This window comes from Scyliorhinus torazame, chromosome 2 (genome assembly GCF_047496885.1).
Source record: "Scyliorhinus torazame isolate Kashiwa2021f chromosome 2, sScyTor2.1, whole genome shotgun sequence".
Classification (NCBI taxonomy): domain Eukaryota; kingdom Metazoa; phylum Chordata; class Chondrichthyes; order Carcharhiniformes; family Scyliorhinidae; genus Scyliorhinus; species Scyliorhinus torazame.
This window is the reverse complement of record NC_092708.1, coordinates 174,744,791-174,770,045: the sequence shown is the minus strand read 5'-3', so window position 1 is coordinate 174,770,045 and position 25,255 is coordinate 174,744,791. Positions and strand designations below refer to the sequence as shown.

At 49.1% G+C, this 25,255-nt stretch overlaps 1 protein-coding gene across 3 annotated transcripts in view; it reads right to left on the bottom strand.

Moving 5' to 3' along the window:
- Positions 1–2,434: 2,434 nt before the first annotated feature.
- The window catches only part of LOC140393896 (collagen alpha-3(VI) chain-like), a 132,613-nt gene continuing 109,792 nt past the window's right edge, over positions 2,435–25,255 (bottom strand). For all 3 annotated transcript variants that reach the window (XM_072480498.1, XM_072480506.1, XM_072480515.1), the window contains 4 exons: positions 15,426–16,028; positions 13,486–14,070; positions 4,718–5,302; positions 2,435–2,915 (listed from right to left, as the gene is read on the bottom strand). In XM_072480498.1, coding sequence (XP_072336599.1) covers positions 2,908–2,915; positions 4,718–5,302; positions 13,486–14,070; positions 15,426–16,028 — 1,781 coding nt within the window. In that variant the 3' untranslated portion in view covers positions 2,435–2,907. The remainder of the gene's footprint in view (positions 2,916–4,717; positions 5,303–13,485; positions 14,071–15,425; positions 16,029–25,255) is intronic.

Genomic DNA, 25,255 nt, shown 5'->3' with positions numbered 1-25,255 from the left:
CCGAAACGGCGCGGCACGGGCCCCACGAGGTGGAACAGGTCCAGACGATAGAGTACCTCCTGGAGGAGGCCGGCCATTTTGCGCACTTTCCGAGGACTCCCACGCTTGTACGGGACGCTGACGCAGAGGAACGCGATGCGGAGGCGCGCACTACGTAAAACCGCACCGCGCATGTGCGGCGGCGCAACAAACGCACTGACGTCACGACGTGCGGCAACTGTGGCTCCGCCCATTTAAAACGGCAATGTCCTGCCAAAGTGCGACAATGCCTATGCTGTGGCAGGTTGGGCCATTATGCTGCCTGCTGTCGAGCAGCTCACTCTGTCAACTCGTACCCATTTAACCAGCCTCGCAGAAACGTTCGGGCAATTCAACCCACGTTCACCGAGTCCGATCCCGACGTCACACAGACCAATGACACTAAGGACAGGGAGCCCTTCCGCGTTGCTGTCATCAACAAGAACAAGCTGTCACCGAGCCGAATGCACCAGCCGCTGTCAGTGCACAGCTTTGATCCGGACGACGAGTGGTGTGCCACCCTGACGGTCAACCGATCCCAGGTGAGATTCCGCCTCCGCCTCCGCCAATCTCCTCGCATGGTCAGCATTCCAGATCCTGAAGGTTAAACCACCTATTCTGCCATCCAACTGTCAACCCGTTGTCTATAATGGCAACGTCATCCCCACCACAGGGTCGTGCCAGCTCGAAGTGACACACAACTCATGTAAAGCCACACTACCATTCGAAATTGTGGGCTCCTCAAAGGACTCTATGCTAGGCACACAGGCATGCAAAATCCTCCACCTCGTTCAGCGTGTACACTCTCTCCAGAAGGCACGTCCGATTTCCCAGATGCAGACTTTAGGGCGCAGCTCAACTCAATCCTCACGCACAACCAGGATGTTTTTGAGGGCATGGGCACACTGCCCTACACGTACAAAATCCGGCTTAAACAGGGTGCCACCCCGGTAGTTCACGCACCTCGCAGGGTCCCAGCACCCCTCAAGGACTGCCTCAAGCAGCAGCTGCAGGACCTTCAGGACCAAGGAGTGCTTTCCTGGGTAACGGAGCCGACTCCATGGGTCAGCTCCGTGGTGTGCGTCAAGAAGCCTTCCGGCGAGCTCAGGAGCTGTATAGACCCGAAAGACTTAAATCGCAACATAATGAGGGACACTACCCCACACCCAAACGTGAGGAGATCACGTGCGAGATGGCTCGGGCAAAAATATTCACCAAGCTTGATGCCTCAAAGGGCTTCTGGCAGATTCAATTGGATCAGTCCAGCAGGAAGCTGTGCACTTTCAACACTCCATTTGGCAGATACTGCTACAATAGGATGCCATTTGGCATCATATCGGCCTCTGAAGTGTTCCATCTCATCATGGAACAGATGATGGAGGGCATCGAAGGGGTGCACGTCTATGTAGACGACATCATTATTTTGTCCACCACACCGCAGGAGCACATCAGTCGCCTCCAGCGGGTCTTTAAACGGATACGGGACCAGGGTGTGCGTCTTAACCGAGCCAGATGCTCTTTTGGACAAACCGAGCTGAAGTTCCTGGGGGACCACATCTCCCAGTTGGGGGTGCGGCCGGATGCCGACAAGGTGGCAGCCATCACGGCCATGCAGAAGCCCACAGACAAGAAGGCGGTGCTACGCTTTCTCGGAATGGTCAACTTCCTAGGGAAGTTCATCCCCAACCCTGCTTCCCACACTACAGCTCTCCGGCACCTTGTCAGGAAGACAACTGAATTCCAGTGGCTTCCCACCCACCAGCGTGAATGGGAGGAGCTCAAGGTCAAGCTCACCACCGCCCCGGTACTGGCGTTTTTCGATCCTGCAAGGGAGACGAAAATCTCGACTGACGCCAGCCAGTCCGGCATTGGGGCGGTCCTCCTGCAACGGGATGACGCCTCGTTCACGGGCCCCTGTTGCCTATGCGTCACGGGCCATGATCCCCACAGAGCAGCGCTATGCGCAGATTGAAAAGGAGTGCCTAGGCCTGTTGACTGGCGTTGACAAGTTCCACGACTATGTGTATGGCCTTCCCCAGTTCACCGTGGAGACACCCAGATAGTAATAGGACAGGATCTACAGATTAGCTGGTAATGCACATACCCGAGTTAGCAGTGTGCTGTTATAGTTAAGTAGTAAATAAAATTGAGTTACACCATCTCCAGCCGTGTTGGATCGTTTGTACATCAGAACACCCAACACGACACTTGTTAGCCTCAAATCTCCAATGAGCTAAATCCTAAAGCAATACCGGCGCTCCTGAAATAAAATAAAATGAAAATGATGGAAAAACACAGGTCTGCCAGCAAGTGTCGAGAAAAAATCTCAACTCCAATTTGACTCTTCTTTGGAACTGCTGTTTCAAGCAAAAGTATTTCATTTCAAAGATGCAATTGAGAAAGGAGTAAAACACACTTTGCGATTTATAGATGTATGTTTATGAGGTTTTCTTAATTGCGACACTCACTATAACTTCTGCTTCAACTTTTGTATTTAAACAATCAACAATAATGTTCATTAGCTGATACACGTGAATTAAAACTTTGCATCAAATCAAACATAATGGGATCAATTATAGCACAGTATATGAGTTCCTAACATTGTGTTCATACTGAAGCCAATTAATCTCATGCAACAGAAATCATGCAGACCAAAAATTTTCAATTATTGTAGATAGTTTTTTTAGTACCAAGTGGTGGCCCCTCGGAAAGGCAAGAAATCATCAAAGTGGTGGCTAAAAATCAAGATCATCCTTTTGGTTGATTTCCTGTTTGAGTCATGAATCAATTTCTTTCTCACTGATCACTTTGTATGCTTGACGGTAGAAGAGGAGCTTGCAAGTTGAAAATTACAAGGCAATAGATCCATAGGTGCAACCATCTGCAAAGTTAGAAATCTGTGGAAAAAAGAAAAGGAACTGGATTATTTAAAAGGTGTGAATTAGCAGTGCTGAAAGCCTCTGATTAAAGTGGTTGAAAGGTTCTTGCACAGCATATTCCCCAATGTGATAAGCCAGGGTTGGGGTGAGGTGTTGAGTGCAGATTTTTTTTTAATTACAAATGCTCCAAATCCAACAAACAAGAAGAGTGTGTTGGAAATGAACAGCATCCGCATAGAAGTTGGAGGAAAAAGAAATTAAAGAATATTTTTGGTAGAAACGCACACATTTCCTTTGCCTAGGCTTCTGTTCAAAGTGTTTTACTTTTCTAAGATCGGCACAACTTTCACCATTGACAATGGGAAATGACCAGCTACTGTGGCAGAGCTGTATCAACATCAAACATTGAGCCAGCATCAAACTCAGCTCTGATACCTGAGAGAACAAGAAAAAACACACATTTTGATGTTCAGAGTGCACGACCTTTGCCAAGAACTCAAAAATTGAATGCAGGGTGTACAGTTGAAGCATCAATGCTGTATTAGTGGTCTACTGGGTCCCCACAGCATATGTTCCTTCTGTGGACAAGTGAAGAGGGGAAGACAGAACCCAGAATCACAAAGGAAAGACAAATTCTCTTTCGTCCTGGAACAGGGCCTCGAGTTCTCTGGAATGGACATTACAGTCCATTGTTAAAGTTTTACTTTCAGTGTTTCCATTTGGTTTGTAATGTAGCCGAGGTTTCAAACAACCAAGTGCAGCAAAGAAAGCCCTCCTTTGACAACACTCATTTTCCTAACGTTTACATCTTCTTTGTAGATTTATTTTTCAATCATTTTATATGTTTAACTGAGCACACAATATATAAATAAATACACAGGTGTCAGACTGGGCTTATGTGAATTAATGTAATAAACCACAGAATGTAACAATGGTTTATAATGGGCGAGTTCTATCCGAATGGGGACAGAGTCCCATAGTGTGAGATTAGTTGGGTGTTTCCGGCGCTCGGAGCACCGAGGAACACCCACTATCTAACGCCCATCTGGGTAGGTCTTGGCCACAGCGAGGAACACCCGAGAAGGCTGCACTTAGCCTGCCTCATCAAAATCACTCATGCGCTGTGAAGCATGAATTTGACGACCCGCTCCCCTCATCCCCCCCACTCCCCACCCTGCCCACAACCATGTAAAAGTGGTGGAGTCTGCAATATCAAGGGCAGCACTTCAGGATGGGGGCCTCTGCTGACATTTTGTGCAAACTGAGAGCCTCTCCAGCTGTGTGAGAATTCTGGCCAAGGCATATTACTGAGTGGGGGTTAATTTCTACTTTAATCACTGCGGTAATCACCACTGTTGTATATATCACATACGAGATGTAATATGGGAAGGCTCCTGTACTACAGGTACGGGGGTAGATCCCTGCCTGCTGGTTCCGCCCAGTAGGCAGAGTATAAATGTGTGTGCTCACCGAGCTGCAGCCATTTCGGCAGCAGCTGCAGGAGGCTGCACATCTCTGCTTGATAAAGCCTCAATTACACTCTACTCTCGTCTCGTCGTAATTGATAGTGCATCAGTCACTATATGGCAATCAGGGAGGGACCAAATCTTTTTCTGCTGCCACCCCAGAGATCCTAAAGCATTTGTAGCAATCTGGTTGTGGTCACAGCTTGAAGTTAAACTATCTTAGTTCCATCATGGGACAGTAAGCAACACAGCTCAAACATCAGCCAGCACAAATATCTTTCTGTTATTTATGCCTTTTACCCAATTGAATAATTCCACCCTATTGCAAGCCAGAAAAGAAAGTTGGGCAAATACCTTCAACTGGTGTTTCAACAACTTCAATCGCCACAGATTTCATTATCAGTTGGAGTCGATTCTGAATATCCATCAAACCTTGGAAGCTCCTCACGGGAAAAACCAAGCTGGCGGAGTATGCCATCGGCTCTAGCACTGTTTGATCAGCTTCCTTCAGGCCGATCCCAAACAGAACGATACCCAGTTTTCTTAATTTTTCCGCCTGCTGTGAAACATCATCACGGGACCTCCCTGAAGTGAGAAGCAACAGAATCTGTGGAACAGCACTGTCCAGCCGACTTCCTGCAGAGCTTGTGAACACACTCTTTATGACATGGTCCAGTGCACGGCCAATGTTGATTTTTTTGCCACGCTTTATTTTGAGTTTCTTGATTGCAGTCAGAACTCCCTTCTTGGTTGAGTGAGTATTTAGGAGAAATTCAGTTCTTGGTGTCTCACTGAACTGTACAACACCAAATTGAACTTTCTCCTCTCCCACATCAAATTTTTCAACCATTTTAGCCATAAACTGACGAACGGTTGAAAATCCTTTTCCAATTTTAGCAGAACCATCGATAAGGAAGATGACATCTCTTTTATCAACAGCTGTAACAAATGAAAGTAGGCACCGTTGAAATATTTTTATGTAACAATAGCAAAACAAATCCAAGCAAATCTAATAATTGCTGGAGGAGCTATATTATCTTTTCGCTCTTCTGTAATCCTATAGGCACCGATTCACCTCATGTGCTGGTGATTATAGAAATAGATGGACAAGGCAGTTGAATGTTTGGCTGGAGGCATGGTGCAGGAAGAGGGCTTAGATTCCTGTGACAATGGGATAGGTTCTGGCAGAAATGGGACCTGTACAGGCTGGACAGTTTGCACCTGAACCAAGACCAATGTTTTCACAGGGTGTTTTGCTGTTGGGGAGGGTTTAAACCAACTTGGCCAAGCAATGGGAAACATAGAAGTACTGTAAATTGTGAAGAAGATGATATAGAACATCCAAAGGGCATTGACTTTAGTGGAGTGGGCAGCAAGTGGCTGATGAAACTTAATGTAGTGCCTAGAAGGCGCTGCTGGGGGAGGTGGTGGAAGCAGATATGATAGTGGCGTTTAAGAGGTATCTTGACGAATACATGAATAGGATCGGACTAGAGGGATATGGACCAGAAGTGCAGAAGGTTTAGTTTAGACAAGCATCATGACCTGCGCAAATTGGAGGGCCAAAGGGCCTCTTCCTGTGCTATATTGTTCTTTGTTTTTTGTAAGTGTGAAGTGATGCACTTTGGTAGGAAGAGCACTGAGAGACATGCAGAAGCAAAGGGACCTGTGTTATATGTACACAAACCATTGAAGGTGGAAGGAAAGGTTGAGAGTGTGGTTAACAAGGCATACAGCATCCTGGGTTTTATCAATGGGGACATAGGACGCGATCCTCTGGAAAGATTTCTAAGTGTTGTAGCGAGCAGGACTACCACAATCTTCACAGCCCCTCAGCCCAATGAGGCCAGCAACGCTATTCAATGTTAATTGGTCCGCTTATTGAGGCCTCACGGGCTTCCCGCCGCAAATGAAGGCTTGCCAGCTGATTCGCCGGGACCACATCGCCAGCCCCCCACTAACAAGGTTGAGCAGCACTTAAGCTGCTCTTGCTCAGCCAACCCCAGCAAGCTCGCAATAATGGCCCCCAGGAGACCAGCCCTAAGATTCAGGGATGCAGACCTGGAGAGGCTGGGAGCTGCTGTGGAGGCCAGGGGGAATGTCCTATTCCCCCAAGGGTCCAAGAGGGTCAGCCATAGGGAAGCCTTGCTGCCTGGGACGAGGTGACGGTGGCTGTGAGCGCCGGGAGTGTGACTCGGAGGACTGGCCTACAGTGCCGGAAAAAGGTCAACAATCTACACCGGGGCAGCACGAGTGAGTTAACACCAATGCCCCCACCCACTCCCCGAGACCTTTTTGTCCCACGGGAGTATCCACCCCAACTCTCCATGCCAACCCCAATCCTCCCTCCCCCTCCCCCTTCAACCACCCCCAACCGTTCCTTCACACCCCTCCCTCTTCCCCCAACCCTCCTAACCTTCCTTAAAACCCCCCCTCCACCACAATGAACCACATGTGTGACAAACGATGCGCCCTCTGTGTCTCCTCAGGAAAAGTTACATGGGTAAGATGGGTATAGAGGGTTATGGGCCAAGTGCGGGCAACTGGGACTAGCTTAATGGTAAAAACTGGGCGGCATGGACTGGTTGGGCCGAAGGGACTGTTTCCATGCTGTAAACTTCTATGATTCTATGATTATAAAAGCTCTCCCACAATCGCCGGGAGAGGGCCCAGACTGGCGGACATCAGAATCCTCACCACCTTCGAGGAGGTGACTGGTGTGGCCAAGGACAGGGAGATCACCAACGCGGAGGCTGGCGGACTCCGCAGAGGTGAGGAACCACAGGGCTCCACCCGGATCTGTCTCACTTGAGTTGTTGTTGCCTTACTCACTGACCTATCCCTCCCACTGACCACATGTCCATTCTCCCACAGGTCCTCCAGCCGATGGTGCCAGCCCATCCTGGGCGGCCCCCTCTCCTGACTCCCAGGAGATCACCTCGGAGGAGAGCTCCGAGGATGCCATTGTAATAGTCGCTGCACAGGTATCAACCCCACCCTCCACCAGTACAGATACACACACCTCTGTGGGACATGTCAGTGGTCAGGCCTTTGGGGCATAATCTGGTGAGCACCACACAGCTGCTGATGTACATCAGGTGGACAAAGGAACCCACAGGCGAGCAGCAGTCGGAGATCTGCTGGATCCCAGCCTGATGCTGAGCTTGTAGAAGAGATCATCTGGGAGCACATATAGACGATAGAAAGCAGCCAGGACATTCAGGGGGAGATGTCAGCATCATTCCAGCAGATCCATAGCCGCTTGGAGGAGTCCTAGAGGTTACAGGCGCTAGAGCTGTCACCAGCAATGCTTGGCACTGAGGCCAACACTGCTAGGGTGGTGACCCCAGAGGAGAGCCTGGTGCACGATGTCGGCACCATGAGTGAAGGTGTCAAAGGTGGTGTACAGTCGGTGACGGGAATTGGTTGAGGGTCTCGATAGAATATCCGCCTCGCTGGGGGATGTCACCCAGTACCAAGCTGACCTTGATGAGGTTCTGTGGAACATGTCTCGTTCTCAGATGGGAATGGCCGAGGTGCTGTGGCGCTTGTCCCAGTCGCAGGTGGGCATTGCCGAGGCACAGCAGAGCATGGCCCAATCACTGAGGAGCATAGCGTGGGCCATCAACACGATAGTGCAGGCATCAGGGAGCTGCCAGGGCAGGCAAAGCCAGATGACGCAGTGGCAACTGGGGCTTGAACCAGCTGCCTCTCCGTCCCAAGGTGAACTCCAGGGCCCTATGGGCACCGACCGGAAGGAGGGAGCACCAGGTGCCAACCTGGACCCATCCCATGGAGTGGCGATGGTTGCCACCAGCTTCCCCGAGTTCCACCCCTCTGATGAGGCTGCGTCTCACAGTCAGCACACAGGACAATGCGGCACAGCTGTGCATGTGCCGCCGACGAGTGAGCCATGGCCCTACGGCCTCCGAGCCCCCAGAGAACACCCGCCAGGGACATCGAAGGTCACGGGATGTGATAAGCTGGCTGTCTCCACCTCAGATGGTTCATCCTGGGGACACACCTAGACGTAGTGATAGAGCAAGGAGGGAAAAGCACGTTGAGGATCACTGAAGGCACCGAGGGTGAGGGAGGGGGTAGCACCATCGGGAGGGTGAGGAATTGTAAAACATAATTAACACCTTTGTGCACAGGGCAGCACGGTGGCACAGTGGTTAGCATTGCTGCCTCACGGCGCCGAGGTCACAGGTTCGATCCCGTCTCTGGGTCACAGTCCGTGTGGAGTTTGCACATTCACCCCGTGTTTGCGTGGGTTTCGTCCCACAACCCAAAGATGTGCAGGGTAGGTGGATTGGCCACGCTAAATTGTTCCTTAATTGGAAAAAATGAATTGGGTACGCTAAAAATTTATTAAATAAATAAAAACACCTTTGTGCACAACCAGTTTGATGCCTGTCCCTTTCTTTCGCAATGCCCGCCGACCTCCGAACCCTTCGTCCATCTCCAGGCAACCCCCTGCCCCATGGCACTCAACCACCCTCCAGACGTGGACATTCCCCCGGAGCTGTGTCCCATCTCCTGGGTGTTCAGATGTTGCCTGTTGCGTGAGTGGTGTTGCCTCCCGCAGTGTTTTAGCACAGTGTCCATGCATCAAGGTGTGATTGGGATGCTAGGCCATGACACCCAAATGCTACATGGCCTGCCTACCCACGGGAATCCACTTTGGTTGTGTAAAGTGCTCACATAATATTGATTGGCAATTCCCTACTAGCCTTCAGCTGCATGGCCAGAGGCCTCGGCAATCTGTGAGGGTTATGGGAGGTCGGTGGGCAGACGGGTAGGGACAGGGTTTGCCCCTGGAATGGGTACACATGATCCAGGGATTGGCATGTTGGAGCCGCATGCAGTTGCCGTGTCGGTTGCTCCCCCAGTGACCCCCCCCCCCCCTCCCATGGCGGCCCACCCCTGTCGTGGGTCCCCAGCTGAGTATCCCCCAACCCCGGCGAGCACTTGGGTGGTAAGACCTATGCCCCCGGGCTCTTTGCCTGTGAGCAAAGATGGCTCCTCACCTCCTCGGTGCCCCACAGAAGCCCTTCCGCCAGGTTCACGTTTTTCAAAAGGAGTGCTAATTGGTGCCAGCGTGACTCCTTGCTGGGGAGGCTGCTGAATGACGGGAGGCCTTTGGATAATGGGTGGCTCCCGTTAATTGCACGGAAATAGAGGTTAACGTGTGATAATTGGTTCATTACAACATTATGGTAGAATCCCGATTTCGCCTATGGGAGAGGGCCAGTTGCATCACAAACTGTTTGGCGCCTGGCGTGGTTTTCGTTTCCTGCCTCTCCCGCTATTCACTGGCCTTGTTTTCCTTGAGCGAGAGCATAACGAGGCTGGAGAATCGCACCCATGAGTACAAGAACAAGGAAGTTATCTTTAAAATGTTTGCCCTCAATCACATTTTCAGATTTCTATCTCCAAGTTTAATTACTTTATTTTCACTTTGTCTGTAATGTTTAAAGCATAGGGCGCAATCCAACGGCCACGCTGCACCAGAAAAGCAGTGTAGCCGATAAAAGCTGGGAGACTCTGATCCCGGATCTATCCGGCTCTCACCGCCTCGCGAAATCCATCATGACTTCGCAAGAAGTTGCGATGTAAATCCCGTCCATTGTGGGTGGGTTCACTTTTTGGCAAATCTGCATTTTAGAGCGAGACAGAATGTGCAGTTCCCGAGGCACTTGAGGCTTTGGGATTTATCCCGTTTGCCTCAGAGACCTTGGGCGAGCGTTGCTCTCCACTGGTCCCTGCAAATGGGGACTTCTGGGAGCCTTCCAGAGAATCGGAGGCCCCAGCTGCATGCCCTTTGGGCAGGGTGGTGCCCTGGCACTGCTGGTACCACCTGCACACTCTGACAGTGCCAGCCTAGCACTGAGGCAATGCTGTGTGGGTGAAATGGCGGCCCAATCTCCTGCTACACAGGGGAGCTCCACTGTACAAACGGGTTATGAAATGAAATGAAAATCGCTTCTTGTCACAAGTAGGCTTCAATGAAGTTACTGTGAAAAGCCCCTAGTCACCACATCCCGGCGCCTGTTCGGGGAGGCTGTTACGGGAATTGAACCGTGCTGCTGGCCTGCTTTGGTCTGCTTTCAAAACCAGCGATTTAGCCCAGTGTGCTAAACAGCCTTGGCTGTGTGTTCCCTGTTCAGGCCCCTTAAGGGCAGCACGGTAGCATTGTGGATAGCGCAATTGCTTCACAGCTCCAGGGTCCCAGGTTCGATTCTGGCTTGGGTCACTGTCTGTGCGGAGTCTGCACATCCTCCCCGTGTGTGCGTGGGTTTCCTCCGGGTGCTCCGGTTTCCTCCCACAGTCCAAAGATGTGCAGGTTAGGTGGATTGGCCATGATAAATTGCCCTTGGTGTCCAAAATTGCCCTTAGTGTTGGGTGGGGTTACTGGGTTGTGGGGATAGGGTGGTGTTGACCTTGGGTAGGGTGCTCTTTCCAAGAGCCGGTGCAGACTCGATGGGCCGAATGGCCTCCTCCTGCACTGTCAATTCTATGATGATAGTCTATGAAGTAACACGAGTTGCATTGAACAGCCATGTGTTTCTTGGCATTGTGTGTGCTGGGAAACACATAGCTAAATGTTTTCGCTTGGGGACTTTGTTCCATTTTGGGAGAATCGCGCCCATAATCTCTTTCACTTATTTTTGAGAATATCAACTTTTCTACCTGAGTCCTGCCACGAATTTCCATTTTAAATTCCTGGTGACCGCCCTATTTAGACTTTCCATAGGACCTGTTCCCAGCCTGGTTCAGGTGCACCGGTCCCAGTGGTACAGTTCCTTCTTGTCCCAGTACTCATGCCATTATCCCATGAAATTTCCCTCTTTTCCACAACACTCTCCCTTTACCAATTTGCACAGGGCTCAGATAACGAACTGGAGATTACGACTGTTGATGTCCTGCTCTTTTATTTAGTTTGTCGTTCCCGGTACTCTCCAAACAGAACCTCTTATCTACTCTTCCCTAAGTTGTTGGTCCCATCATGGATCATAATGACTAAATTGTTCCCCTCAATCATCAATATCCTTTCAAGTGAGTTTGAGATGTCCTTCACTCTGTGAAATTCTTGATCCCACTTATAAAGGATGCTATCTGTCCCCCTAATGTAGAATCTTCAAACAACTACAACATTATATTCCCCTCCTCCACCTCCCAACTTTGGACAGCGCCCTGCTCCACGGTGCTATGGCCCATAATGGGGATTTGAACAAAGTTTTCAAGTTATTGAGAGGACTTGATAGGATAGAAAGAAGTGACTACTTCTGCTACTTGGGAAACTAGGATTAGGGATTTGACCTAAAGGTCAGGCACAGACCTTTCACAAGTGAAGTTAGGAAATATTTCTACATGTAAAGGGTGGTAGAAGTTTGGAACTCTTTCACAAGCAGCTGTTGATGTTGGGCCATTGCTCATTTTAAATCTGTGACTAATAGGTTTCTGTTAATCACAGCATTAAGAAATTTGAGTAAATCCAAGTGTGCTTGTCACAGATTAACAAGTTTCTCATTGAGCAGGCTCAAGAGGCTAAATGGCCTACTCTTGTTCCCAACTCAAGTTAGGCCAAATAGCTTGTTTATGTGCTGCAAATCTTACCATATTATAAAGTTGGGCAGCACGGTGGCGCAGTGGTTAGCACTGTTCCCTACGGCGCTGAGGTTCAATCCCGGCTCTGGGTTACTGTCCGAGTGGAGTTTGCACATTCCCCCCGTGTCTGCGTGGGTTTAACCCCCACAACCCAAAGATGTGCAGGTTAGGTGGATTGGCCACAATAAATTGGCCCTTAATTGAAAAAAATTAATTGGATACTCTAAATTTATAAATAAAATATATACATATAAAGTGTGAATTTGTTTCTCTTCTTAGTTTGTTTTCTAGCTCAAGTTTTACCACTGCATACTGATACTAATGAAAGAGAATCTTTACTGAAAAATGCTACCCCATTTTGATGGCACTGCTGTCATAACCTGTACCCGCATGGGACTTACGGGGTGGAAACGATTGTATTCCCCGGATTCTTGCAGAATACGGCTTCCCCGGTAAGGGGACAGGAGAAGCTCAATTAACATTGTGTATAAGGTTGGTCAGTTTGGGGCAGACCTCCTCAGACCTGGTTGGGTAACACTGGGAGCAGTGTACCTTAAACCTTGTAAATAAACCTTCCTTTCTTTTGTTACAACTCGGTGTGGATTCCCTGTGTCTTCAGCTGCCTTGTTCTGAAATTGTGTAATTTAAACTCTGGGGAGGGATGTGAAGTTTAGAATACCAGCAACAACATTTCAAAACATTGGAGTGTCTTGTTATGCTCTTGACGTAGCATAAGCGGCTTCCTTGATGTGCACTCTGACAAAGGAAGGTTCAGACGTGGAGATAACTTCAACACGTTTATTGAACTATTTACAATTCTCCTACTCGGATTCGCCTCTACTGTTAATCCTTCTACAGCTACTCAGACTGACTAACCAGTCTGCTGCAATCCAGGTGGTGTGTGTGATGTTGAATCAACCCTGTGTACACACTGAGTGTTTCCACTGGAAAGAGACTGAGCATATGTGATGTGACCTTTTATATGGGTTGGTGTAATGCCCTCCTGTAGTAGTGTCACCTATATGTGTATCGTGACTGCCCATTGGCCGTGTCCTATCTTACTGACCTATTGGTTGACTGTCTGTGTGTCGTGTCTCTGTTGTTCCCTCTAGTGTCTAGCTAGGTGTATGTACATTAACCCTTTGTGTAGTTACAGTGATGTATATGACCACATGGAGCACATGCAGTCACTGTAATTTGACCATTCATATATAAAGTGCATTGCTGGTTGAATCCAGCACACTCATAAGCAGAACAAAATGACTGCAACCACATACACTGTGTAGCAGTGACACTTAGCTCCAGATGGCAGGAATGGAAATTACCTCACTAGGTGGTGTTCTGTGTCTCCAGAGCCAAGGGCACTCTTCATTAATATTACAGTACTCCCTTCAAAGACTGTCTCTACTGGGTTCATCCCTAATGTTTATCTCCCAAATTGATAATGAGTAGTTCATAATCTTTGTTCAAATAGAGCAAACTATTCTTAAATTTCAAAAGTTCTTGGTTACCTGATCCAGAAATAGGTGGCGTTGGGACATTCTCTTCATTCTGTGAAATGCTGAGCAGATGCAAGTCCAGATCTGAAAGACCCCAGTAGTCGTCCACCTGAAAAGCCAGTTTTGGTGAATATGCGACTTGATTGAGTTCACTTCTGTCTACATCCCCAATACCAACAGCGAATGGCACAATACCAGCCTGCTTTAGTTCCTCTGATGGCCGCCTTACATCATCCTGTGACTTTCCAGTAGTGATGAGCACCAGAATTTGCGAGATTCCCAAGTGTTGCCTGCCCCCACCGGATCTGCTGAAGACATTCCTCCTGACAAAGTCCAGAGCAAAGCCTGTCTTAAGTTTTCTCCCGCCTTTAAGCCGAAGCTTTCTGGTTGCAGCCAAGACCTGTTCGTTACTTGTGTAAGCATTCAGTGGAAATTCAATCCTTGCATTGTCACTGTATTGTACCACTGAAATTTGATCTTTGTCCTTTGCAAGATTAAAGTTGGGAATTAAATTAATAATAAGGTCACGAATTAAATAAAAAAACGTTCCCACGTGGTAAGAACCGTCGATTAGGAACACAACATCTCTCTTGTTGCCTGCAATAAATAAGGAAGAATAATTATTACTAAGGTTATCCAACAAATAGTATGAATACTGGTGCATTTTCTTTGATGTTAATCATATTGTTTTATAACAATGACCTGCTAAGCTCCAATTGTAAATATCCCATCAGCTGCCAGCATGTAAAAGGATTGCTGAAGTGTCTGTTTTCTTCTCTCATTCTTCTATTTTGACACTCTCTTACTCCTTCCCCAAATAGTTTCCTCACAAACTACTCTCTGCCACACCAGGGATGTCCTGCTGTCTTTTTCTATTCCCTCTCAGAAGACTGTTCAGCCCCACTTCACCACTCAGCATCTCAACTACAGCCACCAAGTAGGACTTTCTATTCCTTCTTCCCCAACAACAATTGCGACTCTCTGCCCCTTCCAGCCCAGGCCACAGCACTGCTGAAATAATCATCTTGTACACATGCTTATTGGAATATTTTCAGGCCTTATGCCGCCAAATTATTCTTATTCACACCCATCCAGTTATACATACATGTAAGAGGAATATTACAAAAGGGTAACTTCATTCTCACTCCCCTCTTTATTTTTATTTTGCCCTCCTTCACTCTCTTCCATTTCTTTGTGTCTCACTCTGTTACTCAATAGAAGTTTATTTCACTGTTTCTCTGTATTACTTATTACTTCTTTCTCATTGTCTTTTTTGCCTCCCTCATGTAGTCATTCCCTGTAATTCATTTTCAATTCTTTTCTCAGTATTTATTTTATTTCCTGTTGTATTTATTTTTTACTTTTGCCCCTTTCTGTGCATTTACCTTTCTTTCCCTGCTATGTTTACTCCTTTGTTCCTCAATACTTACTAAAATATTTCCTTCCTCTTCTGTACTTTTTAGTTCTCTTTTATTCTCAGTGGTTTTTTTGCTCTCCCACTATTTATCTCAGCAATTACTGCAGTTTCTTCATTCTCTAGGAAGACAGTGCTGAGAGCTTCTCTCACTGAAACTTTCACAACTGTGTTTATTCGAACAAATCTCACTAACCAAGGGATTCAAGAAGAGACTGAGGTAAGCCCCAGGCTAACTCCCTGGTATAACTTATTCAAATAGCGATTCTTCATGTGTGAGTGGAGACCATGAAATTCTATTCTCATTGGTGACAGTTTCCAACAACAGGTTAGGGACAACTGAAGTGGAAACCCTCACGATTTTCATCTTTCATTAACTGAGAGCATGCACTCAAACCTGCAACCTTGCTGATCTGTGTGTTTTAGTCTACACACAGCAACATGCTCACTGGGTGAGCCATCGAATCTCTAAATTACTTCACATATTTAACATTGAAGGTTAAAAAAACCGAACTGGAAATTCTTCAACCCCATGTACCTTCAGTGACACTGGATGGCATTTTGACAATTTCAACAATCAGCGTTTTCAATGGCTGTAACACTTGATCCTGGATATCTGGAAGAGACTGGAAGTCTTGAATAGCAAACAGCAAATTAGAAGAATACGCAATGTCCTGTAATTCTTTGCCATCTGCATCCATTGCCCCGATTACAAATGTGACAATAGCAGCTTTTTTTAGTGCCTCTGCCGCCTTTTTAACATTGTCATTTGACTTTCCAGAAATGAGAAGCACCAACAGTTGTGGCACACCAGAATCTCGCCTACTTCCAGAAGCTGCGGTGAAGACATTCCTGATGACATAGTTCAGCGCAGCCCCAGTATTCAGCGTTCTTCCACCTTTAGGTTCCAGATTTCCCACTGCATCCAAAACCTCACCTTTACTTGAATAGGTGTTCAAAAGAAATTCGACTGTTGGGTCCGTGCTATATTGTACCACTGCAATGCGATTGCTGTTCAACCCAACATTGAGATGCTCAATTACACCGTGAAGAAATTCACGTACAGAAGAAAATGTAGAACCAACTTTTGTCGAACCATCAATCAGGAACACGATGTCTCGTTCCCGGGTATCAATGATCTCTACCAAGACAACATTCAATAGTTTAGAGTTAAGATGCATTTTAAAAAAAATGTACTGCTGAAACTATGGTTTCATGGGCTCTCCTGATAAATGCTTAATATGCATGGTGGCACAGTGGTTAGCACTGCTGCCTCACAACACCAGAGACCTGGGTTTGATTCCGACCTCATTATCCGTCTATGTGGAGTTTGCACATTCTTCCCGTGTCTGCATGGGTTTCCTCTGGGTGCTCCAGTTTCCTCCCACAGTTCAAAGATGTGCAGGTTAGGTGGATTTGCCATGCTAAATTGCTCCTCGGTGGGGGTTACAGGGATAGGGTAGGCGATTGGGCCTAGGTGGGGTGTTCTTTCAGTGGGCCAGTGCAGATTCGATGGGCTAGTAGCCTCCTTCTGCCCTGCAGGGATTCTATAATTCTATGATTTCAAGTTGTGTGCCTTGGTGATGAGTAAAGACCCACATTATGAGAATTCATCAAGGCTGAAAAGGCTTGGACAGAAATATAAATAAATTAAATAGTAGTGATTAGATAATGTCAAACTTGGCTATCAAACCTTTACTTTTTTTTTAAATTTAGAGTACCCAATTCATTTTTTCTAATGAAGGGCCAATTTAGCGTGGACAATCCACCTAACTTGCAGATTTTTGGATTGTGGGGGCGAAACCCACGCAAACACGGGGAGAAAGTGCAAACTCCACACGGACAGTGACCCAGAGCTGGGGTTGAACCTGGGATGTCGGCGCGTGAGGCCGCAGTGCTAACCCACTGCGACACCGTGCTGCCCTGGGCTTTCAAATCCAACAGATGGTAGTAAGGTAAGGCTGGAGGAGGCAAGGAATTCAACAGTTTTGTGGAAGAAGTAGTTACCATGGGTGTGATATAACCATCCAGAATTTGAAAACCCTGAGGACAAAGGAAAAAGAAAGGACAAATTGGGTGGGATATTTGGAGTTTAGCTAAAACAAAAGAGGAGAGCTTAAAGCAGCAAAGGCCATAATATTTTAACTTCTCTGAGAGCATGAGACTCCAGAACTTCCACATCTATAATCGACCAGCGTCATTATCCTGCAACATTGACAATGAAGTGGACGTCCGGTGGCAGCATGTAGGAGGAGGTCACACGTTGGATGGCTCCTCCTCGAGGCTTGATTTATTTAAATTTAATGCCCGGTCCCAGGGGCAATTTTTGGTTAAATAAGTGCAGAAAGACATAAGGAAGGAGGATGTCCAAACCCCAAAGGATAGCTGCCTTAAAGAAGGGGGCGAGTGAAGGTTCGCCGCCGAGTGGTAGGGTCGGCTCAGCAACTGAAAGGATGGTGGAGGATGGGTCGCTGGGTGGGGCCGCACTGTTCACGGCAGAAAAGATGACCGAGGTGATGGTTGTGGAACTTGAAAAACAGTTTGAAAAGCACATGGAGGTGATGAGGAAGAAGATGATGGCAGCATTGAAGGTGCTGGTGGAGGAGGCGATTGCCCCAGTGAAGGAGGCGATATCGAGGACATCGGCCGAGGTACGGGAGCAGGGTGAGAAACTGAAGGAAGTGGAAGAGGCCTTGTCACAACACAATGATCGACTCACCTTGATGGGTGAGTAGCTGCAGAGGGTGGTGGAGGCCAACAAGGGTCTGCGAGCCAAAGCGGCGGACCTGGAAAACAGATCTAGGCGGCAAAATCTGAGGATCGTGGGCCTGCCCGAAGGGCTGGAGGACACGAGGCTGACGGAGTATTTTGCCAAGATGTTAGCGGAGCTGTTGGGGGAGGGGGAAGACCCCTCTCAGCACAAACTGGATTGGGCTCATAGGGCGTGGAGGCCTAAACCAAAGGTGAATGAGCCGCCAAGAGCAGTGATTATTTGTTTCCGTAGGTACCGCGTGAAGGAGAACGCCCTGTGTTGGGCAAAGCAGAAGCGTGAAGTGCACTGGGCTGGAGCTGGTATACATATATACCAGGACTTTACCGCGGAGTTGGTGAGGAGGCGGGCGGCCTTTGGCATTGTATAACAGCAGTGTTCGGTTCAGCATAGTGTACCCAGCTAAGTTGAGGGTACCCTACAACTCCAAAGACTTTTATTTCGAGATGATGGAAGCAGCGGAGGCGTTTGTGAAGGCAGAAGGACTGGGGCAAAGTGAGAAATGGGACTGAGAATTTGTCTTAGGCTGAGGGTAGAGGGAGTGGAGGAATGTGTGTAGCTCTTTATCACGACATGTTATATGTGCTAAATGAGTTGAAGTTGCCTATTTGGACAAGGTAAAAGTTAGGATTTTCTTTTGCAATGATGGTTCTTTGGGGTTTGTGTGTTTACATTGCAGTTGTGTGTTGAAAGGGGTTTCTTTGTTTTCCTGGGACCAGGCTGGGAGAAGGGATTGGAGGAGAGTGAGGCCTGGGCAGGAGCCTCCACACTGGCTAGCTCAAGCTGGCCAGTGAATGGGAGTGTGGTAGAGAGAGGGCCTGCGGCCTTCAGAGCCTGGTACAACAGGTTTCGATGGGCCTAGGAGGTGTGAAAAGTTGGGGGAGGGGACCGATACTGGGTGAGGTGTTCTTGAAAGGAGGTGGATGGGAGGATTCTGGGGGAGGGGGAGCCGCTCGATGGTAACAATGGGACGGGGCGGGCCAAGCCCAGTGGACGGGGCCTGGAGTTATGAGGATAGTGGATCGGAGGGGAGTGGGGGTGAGAGACCCCCGGTTATGATAGTTACATGGAATGTGAGGGGTTTCTTGGAGGGAGGTTTTTCAGGGCCATCTTGGGGGTAGTGCTCGTGAACGTGGAACGATGGCCCCCAGAAGCCTTTTTGGGGATCGGACCGGCTCAGGCGGCAGACGGGTGCGAGGGCAGATGTTAGCCTTTGCCTTTCTGATTGCCCAGAGGCGGGTTCTGTTGGGGTGGAGGTTTGCTTCTCCATCCTGAGACACGGCTTGGCGGAGGGAGACTTACTTGAATTTCTTTGACTCTCGGGAAGGTGAAGTCTCAGCTGAAGGGGGTGTAAATATACACCCAGGCCCTTCTGCTCCTGCACCCCTTTTGGAATTTTACCCCTTATTTCATATTATCTCTTCATGCTCTTCCTACCAAATTGCATCACTTCACACTTCACCGCGTTGAACTTTATCTGCTACCTTTCTAGAAACTTGCCCACCACGCAAGTTGAACCATAATTGCTGGAGCTATACTGAGCACCGTTTTTGAACAAGGGTGTAACATTTGCAATTATCCAGTCCTCTGGCACCTCCCCGGAGTCTAGAAAAAAATGGACGATTATGGCCTGAGCCTCTTCAATTTCCACTCTCACTTCCTTCAATATCCTTGGATATATCTCATCCGGCCCTGGTGACCTGTCAACTTTAAGCACATACAATCTACACAACACTTTCTTTCTTTCCATTTTGTACCCTTCTAATGCGTTTCCTTGTCTGGGTCCTGGGTTGTATCTACCTCCTTGGCAAAGATGGATGCAGAGTATTTATTTCATACCTCAGTATTGCCCTCAGCCCCAATGTGGAAATTCCCTTTTAAATCCCTCATTGACCTTACTCCTTTTACCACCTGTGGTGAATGTATTCACCATAGTATAAACTGTCTGTTTAGTACTGTGACCTATGACCAGGAAATAGTAATATGATCTACCACCATGTATTGTACAGGAGCCCCGGTAGGCTCCACCCCCCTGGGGCTGTACACAGACCTGGCCACCTGTGGGCGGCACTCATTGTTACTGAACTCACAGGCAGGCAGGTTCTCGGTTAATAAAGCCTCTGTTCACTCGTTCTCATCGTCTTGCAGTGAACTGATGTACAACAATTTATTAACCGAAGACATCACTATGGAACCCTCTCTAAAGCCTGATAAACATGACCTTGACGCACGAGCGGCAGAAGCTAAGGAGATCATCTGGCTCCGCTGTTTCGAGGCCTACCTCGACTCCTCTGAAACGCCTCCCTCCGACGCCCTCAAGCTGTGCCTCCTCCACGCCCGGGTGAGCCATCGAATCTCCGTGATGATTGAGAAAGCCGACACGTATGATGCAGCTGTCGCGACGCTGAAGGAGGGTTTCGTGAAGGCCGTAAACGAGGTGTTCGCGTGGCACCTTCTCACTATGGCCAGGAAATGGTAATACGATCTACCCTATCTGTATAGTACTTTGACCTATGACCAGGAAATAGTAATATGATCTACGACCAATCGCTGGACGAGTACCTGGAGAACCTGACCCTACTCGCCAGAAACTGCAACTACCAGGATGTGAACTGCAGATCCGGGACACCTACGTGGCTGGGGTCCGGTCTAACTACGTCAGGCAGCGACTGCTGGAAAATGGGGCCTCGGACCCGCAGGACATGGTAAAACTAGCCACCTTATTAGAGGTGGCCAACCAGAGCCTCAGCACGTTCCCCGCAGATCCAGCGAACCCCTCGTGGGCACCACTGACGTGGCCCTCACCAGGTCCGGCTATGTCACAGGCTTGTGCCGCGTGGCTGCTCGTCCAGACCGGGGGTCCGCCGTGCTACTTCTGTGGTCAGGGACAACACCCCCAGCAGCGTTGCCCAGCCTGCACCGCAACATGCAGCGACTGCGGCAAAAGCCCCGAAGTCTAATGCATACCAGGCCCGATCCACGGACTCACAGGCCCACAAATCCCGCAATGTGGCTGCGTGTCGGCCGGGAACACCCCCTTCAGACGCGTCATCCACCTCGTGTAACTTGTGGGGGTCGCCATCTTTCACGCAGCCCGACACGTGCAACTCATGGGGGTGGCCATCTTGGTCGCCATATCCAACTCAGCTCGACACGTGCGACTCGTGGGGGCCGCCATCTTGTGACTCCGATACCTCCGATCACGCAGTCTGCCCGCAGCTCGTCGCAGTCACCCTCAACCAGTCGCAGCCAAAGCACCTGAAATTTTCAATGATGGTCGTCTGGGTCAACGGGAACGAGCCTGCCTGTCTTTTCGACTCCGGGGGTACAGAGAGCTTAGTCCACCCCGACCCGGCAAGGCGCTGCTCCCTCCACATCTACCCCGCGTCCCAGACAATCTCCCTTGCCTCCGGATCCCTTTCGGTGCAGATCCGGGGACCTGTGTCGCGAACCTCGCGATACAGGGCTCAGAGTACACCCAATTTAAACTGTATGTCCTCCCTCACCTCTGCGCCCCCCTACTGCGTGGACTAGACTTCCACAGCAGTCACCGAAGTCTGACCCTAAATTTTGGCTGACCCTTACCCTCCCTCATGGTATGTAGCCTCGTGACCCTTAAGGTCGCCCCCCCCCCGCGCTCTTTGCGAACCTCACCCCCGACTGTAAACCCGTCGTCACCAGGAGCAGACGGTACAGCGCACAAGACATGACTTTTATCAAGACAGAGGTCCAGCGACTCTTGAGGGAGGGGGTCATCAAAGCCAGCAACAGCCCCTGGAGAGCACAAGTGGTGGTCGTCAGGACCGGGGAAAAGAATCCGATGGTTGTGGACTACAGTCAAACCATAGACCGGTTCACGCAACTGGATGTGTACCCACTCCCCCGCATCGCGGAGATGGTCAACCAAATCGTGCAATACCAGGTTTTCTCCACGGTAGATCTGAAGTCAGCCTACCACCAGCTCCCGATCCGCCCGTAAGATCTCCACTACAAGGCTTTTGAAGCAGCCGGCCGACTCTTTCACTTCCTCAGGGCCCCTTTCGGCGACACTAATGGGGTCTCGGTCTTCCAGAGAATGATGGACCGAATGGTGGACCTGTACGGGCTGCGGGCTACATACCCGTATTTGGACAATATCATTATCTGCGGCCATGATTAGCAGGACCACAACGCCAACCTTCAGAGATTCCACCTAACTGCCCATTGCCTCAACCTCACATTTAACAAGGAGAAGTGCGTTTTCCGCACAACCTGGCTAGCCATCCTCGGCTATGTCGTGGAAAACGGAGTCCTAGGGCCCGACCACGATCGCATGTGCCCCCTAACGGAACTTCCCCTTCCCCACAGCCTCAAGGCCCTCAAACGATGCCTGGGGCATCCTCCTACTATGCCCAGTGGGACCCCAACGATGCGGACAAAGCCCGCCCACTTATTAAAGCCACAATATTCCCCCTAACGGCTGAGGCCCGCTCGGCCTTCGGCCGATATCACTAAGGCCGCAATGCACGCGGTGGACGAGTCCGTCCCCTTCCAGGTAGAGAGCGATGCGTCAGACGTCGCCCTGGCCACCACCCTCAACCAGGCGGGCAGGCCAGTAGCCTTTTCCCGAGCCTTCAACGCCTCCGAGATCTGACACTCCTCTGTCGAGAAGGAAGCTCAAGCCATCATGGAAGCTGTGCGGCATTGGAGGCACGACTAGCCGGTAGGAGGTTCACCCTCGTCACCGACCAACGGCTGGTAGCCTTTATGTTTGACAACGCACAACGGGGCAAAATTAAAAATGACAAAATCTTGAGGTGGAGGATCGAACTCTGTACCTACAATTACGATATCAAGTATCGTCATGGGGAGCTCAACGAGCCCTCAGATGCCCTGTCCCGCGGCACATGCGCCAGCGCGCAGGATGACTGACTTCGGGCTATCCACGATGACCTCTGTCACCCGTGGGTCACCCGGCTTACCCACTTTATTAAGGCCCGCAACCTGCCCTACTCCATCGAGGAGGTCAGGGCCATACGAGGGGCTGCCACGTCTGCGCAGAGTGCAAACCGCACTTCTATCGGCCAGACAAGGCTCATCTGGTAAAGGCCTCCCGGCCCTTTGAGCGCCTCAGTATTGACTTCAAAGGGCCCCTCCCGTCCACCAACCAGAATATATACTTCCTGACCATCATTAACGAGTACTCCCGCTTCCCCTTCGCTGTCCCTTGACCCGACATGACCTCGGCCACTGTTATAAAGGCACTGCACAGCATCTTCACCCTGTTCGGTTTCCCTGCGTACATCCACAGTGACCGGGGCACATCGTTTATGAGCGATGAGCTGCATCAGTACCTGCTCAGTAAGGGCATCGTCTCGATGTAGCTCGTGGGTGGTTGGGGACATAGAACATTACAGCGCAGTACAGGCCCTTCGGCCCTCGATGTTGCGCCGACCTGTGAAACCACTCTAAAGCCCATCTACACTATTCCCTTATTGTCCATATGTCTATCCAATGACCATTTGAATGTCCTTAGTGATGGTGAGTCCACTACTGTTGCAGGCAGGGCATTCCACGCCCTTACTACTCTCTGAGTAAAGAACCTACCTCTGACATCTGTCTTATATCTATCTCCCCTCAATATAAAGGTATGTCCCCTCGTGCTAGACATCACCATCTGAGGAAAAAGGCTCTCACTGTCCACCCTATCCAATCCTCTGATCATCTTGTATGCCTCAATTAAGTCACCTCTTAACCTTCTTCTCTCTAACGAAAACAGCCTCAAGTCCCTCAGCCTTTCCTCATAAGATCTTCCCTCCATACCAGGCAACATTCTGGTAAATCTCCTCTGCACCCTTTCCAATACTTCCACATGCTTCCTATAATGCGGCGACCAGAATTGCACGCAATACTCCAAATGCGGCCGCACCAGAGTGTTGTATAGCTGCAACATGACTTCATGGCTCCTAAACTCAATCCCTCTACCAATAAAAGCTAACACACCGTACGCCTTCTTAACAACCCTCTCAACCTGGGTGGCAACTTTCAGGGATCTATGTACATGGACACCGAGATCTCTCTGCTCATCCACACTGCCAAGAATCTTACCATTAGCCCAGTACTCAGTCTTCCTGTTATTCCTTCCAAAATGAATCACCTCACACTTTTCTGCATTAAACTCCATTTGCCACCTCTCAGCCCAGCACTGCAGCTTATCTATGTCCCTCTGTAACTTGTAACATCCTTCCGCACTGTCTAAATCAGGGTTATGTCACCTCCACTGACTTTAGTGTCATCTGCAAATTTACTCACCCATCCTTCTACGCCCTCCTCCAGGTCATTCATAAAAATGACAAACAGCAGTGGCCCCAAAACAGATCCTGTGGTACACCACTAGTAACTGGACTCCAGTCTGAACATTTCCCATCAACCACCATCCTTTGTCTTCTTCCAGCTAGCCAATTTCTGATCCAAACTGCTAAATCACCCTGAATCCCATGCCTCCGTATTTTCTGCAGTAGCCTATCATGGGGAACCTTATCAAACGCTTTACTGAAATTCAGATACACCACATCAACTGCTTTACCCTCGTCCACCTGTTTGGTCACCTTCTCAAAGAACTCTATAAGGTTTGTGAGGCACAACCTACCCTTCACAAAACCGTGTTGACTATCTCTAATCAAATTATTCCTTTCCAGATGATTATACATCCTATCTCTTATAAACCTTTCCAAGATTTTTCCCACAACAGAAGTAAGGCTCACTGGTCTATAGTAACCGGGGTTATCTCTACTCCCCTTCTTGAACAAGGGGACAACATTTGCTATCCTCCTGTCTTCTGGCACGATTCCTGTAGACAAAGATGACTTAAAGATCAAGGCCAAAGGCTCAGCAATCTCCACCCTAGCTTCCCAGAGAATCCTAGGATAAATCCGGCAGTCTGGCAGTGATAACTTGACAGAGCCAGTTCGGCACTGTCAAAGTTCCAGTTTGGCACTGCCAAGGTTCCTGGTTGGCACTGCCAAGAGACAGGGCCTGAGCGGGAGGAAGAGCCTCAAAGGGAGGCATTTTATGACCACATAGCAGGGTTTCGCTCATCTGGGGGGGAGGGGAGCGCTGATACCGGCAATTGGGGGATGGTCATAGCTGACGTGAAGGGGGAGGGGGGGTTGACGGCAAGGGGGGGAGGGGTAGAGGACATGGAGTGTTCATCTGAGATTGGTTCATCCTTTAAAAATGTGCCCTGATCGCTGAGGAGCTGGACCTGCTGGCGTCTTCAGGTCCCATACACCTCATTCGGGGCGCAATTCACCTCAACCTCAAAATAAAATTTCTCAGTGTGATTGGATTGCGATCTGGATAGCACTGAACTACCCAATGGGAACCTCACTTTGTTTCCCGCTGGAGACGACACTTTGAAAGTTTTTGGCAAAATTGTGCCCTGTATTTCCACAATGTAATCTGAGCCTGTAACTCAACAACCTTTGTTTCTCTCCTCCATGCATTCATGTACGTGACATAACCCTGATTTAGACGTTGTTTCTTGTTCCCTTATTCCGACTTCACTTTTTAACTTACTATTCTCTATACTAGTGTTTTCTTCCCTCCCAATATTTTGT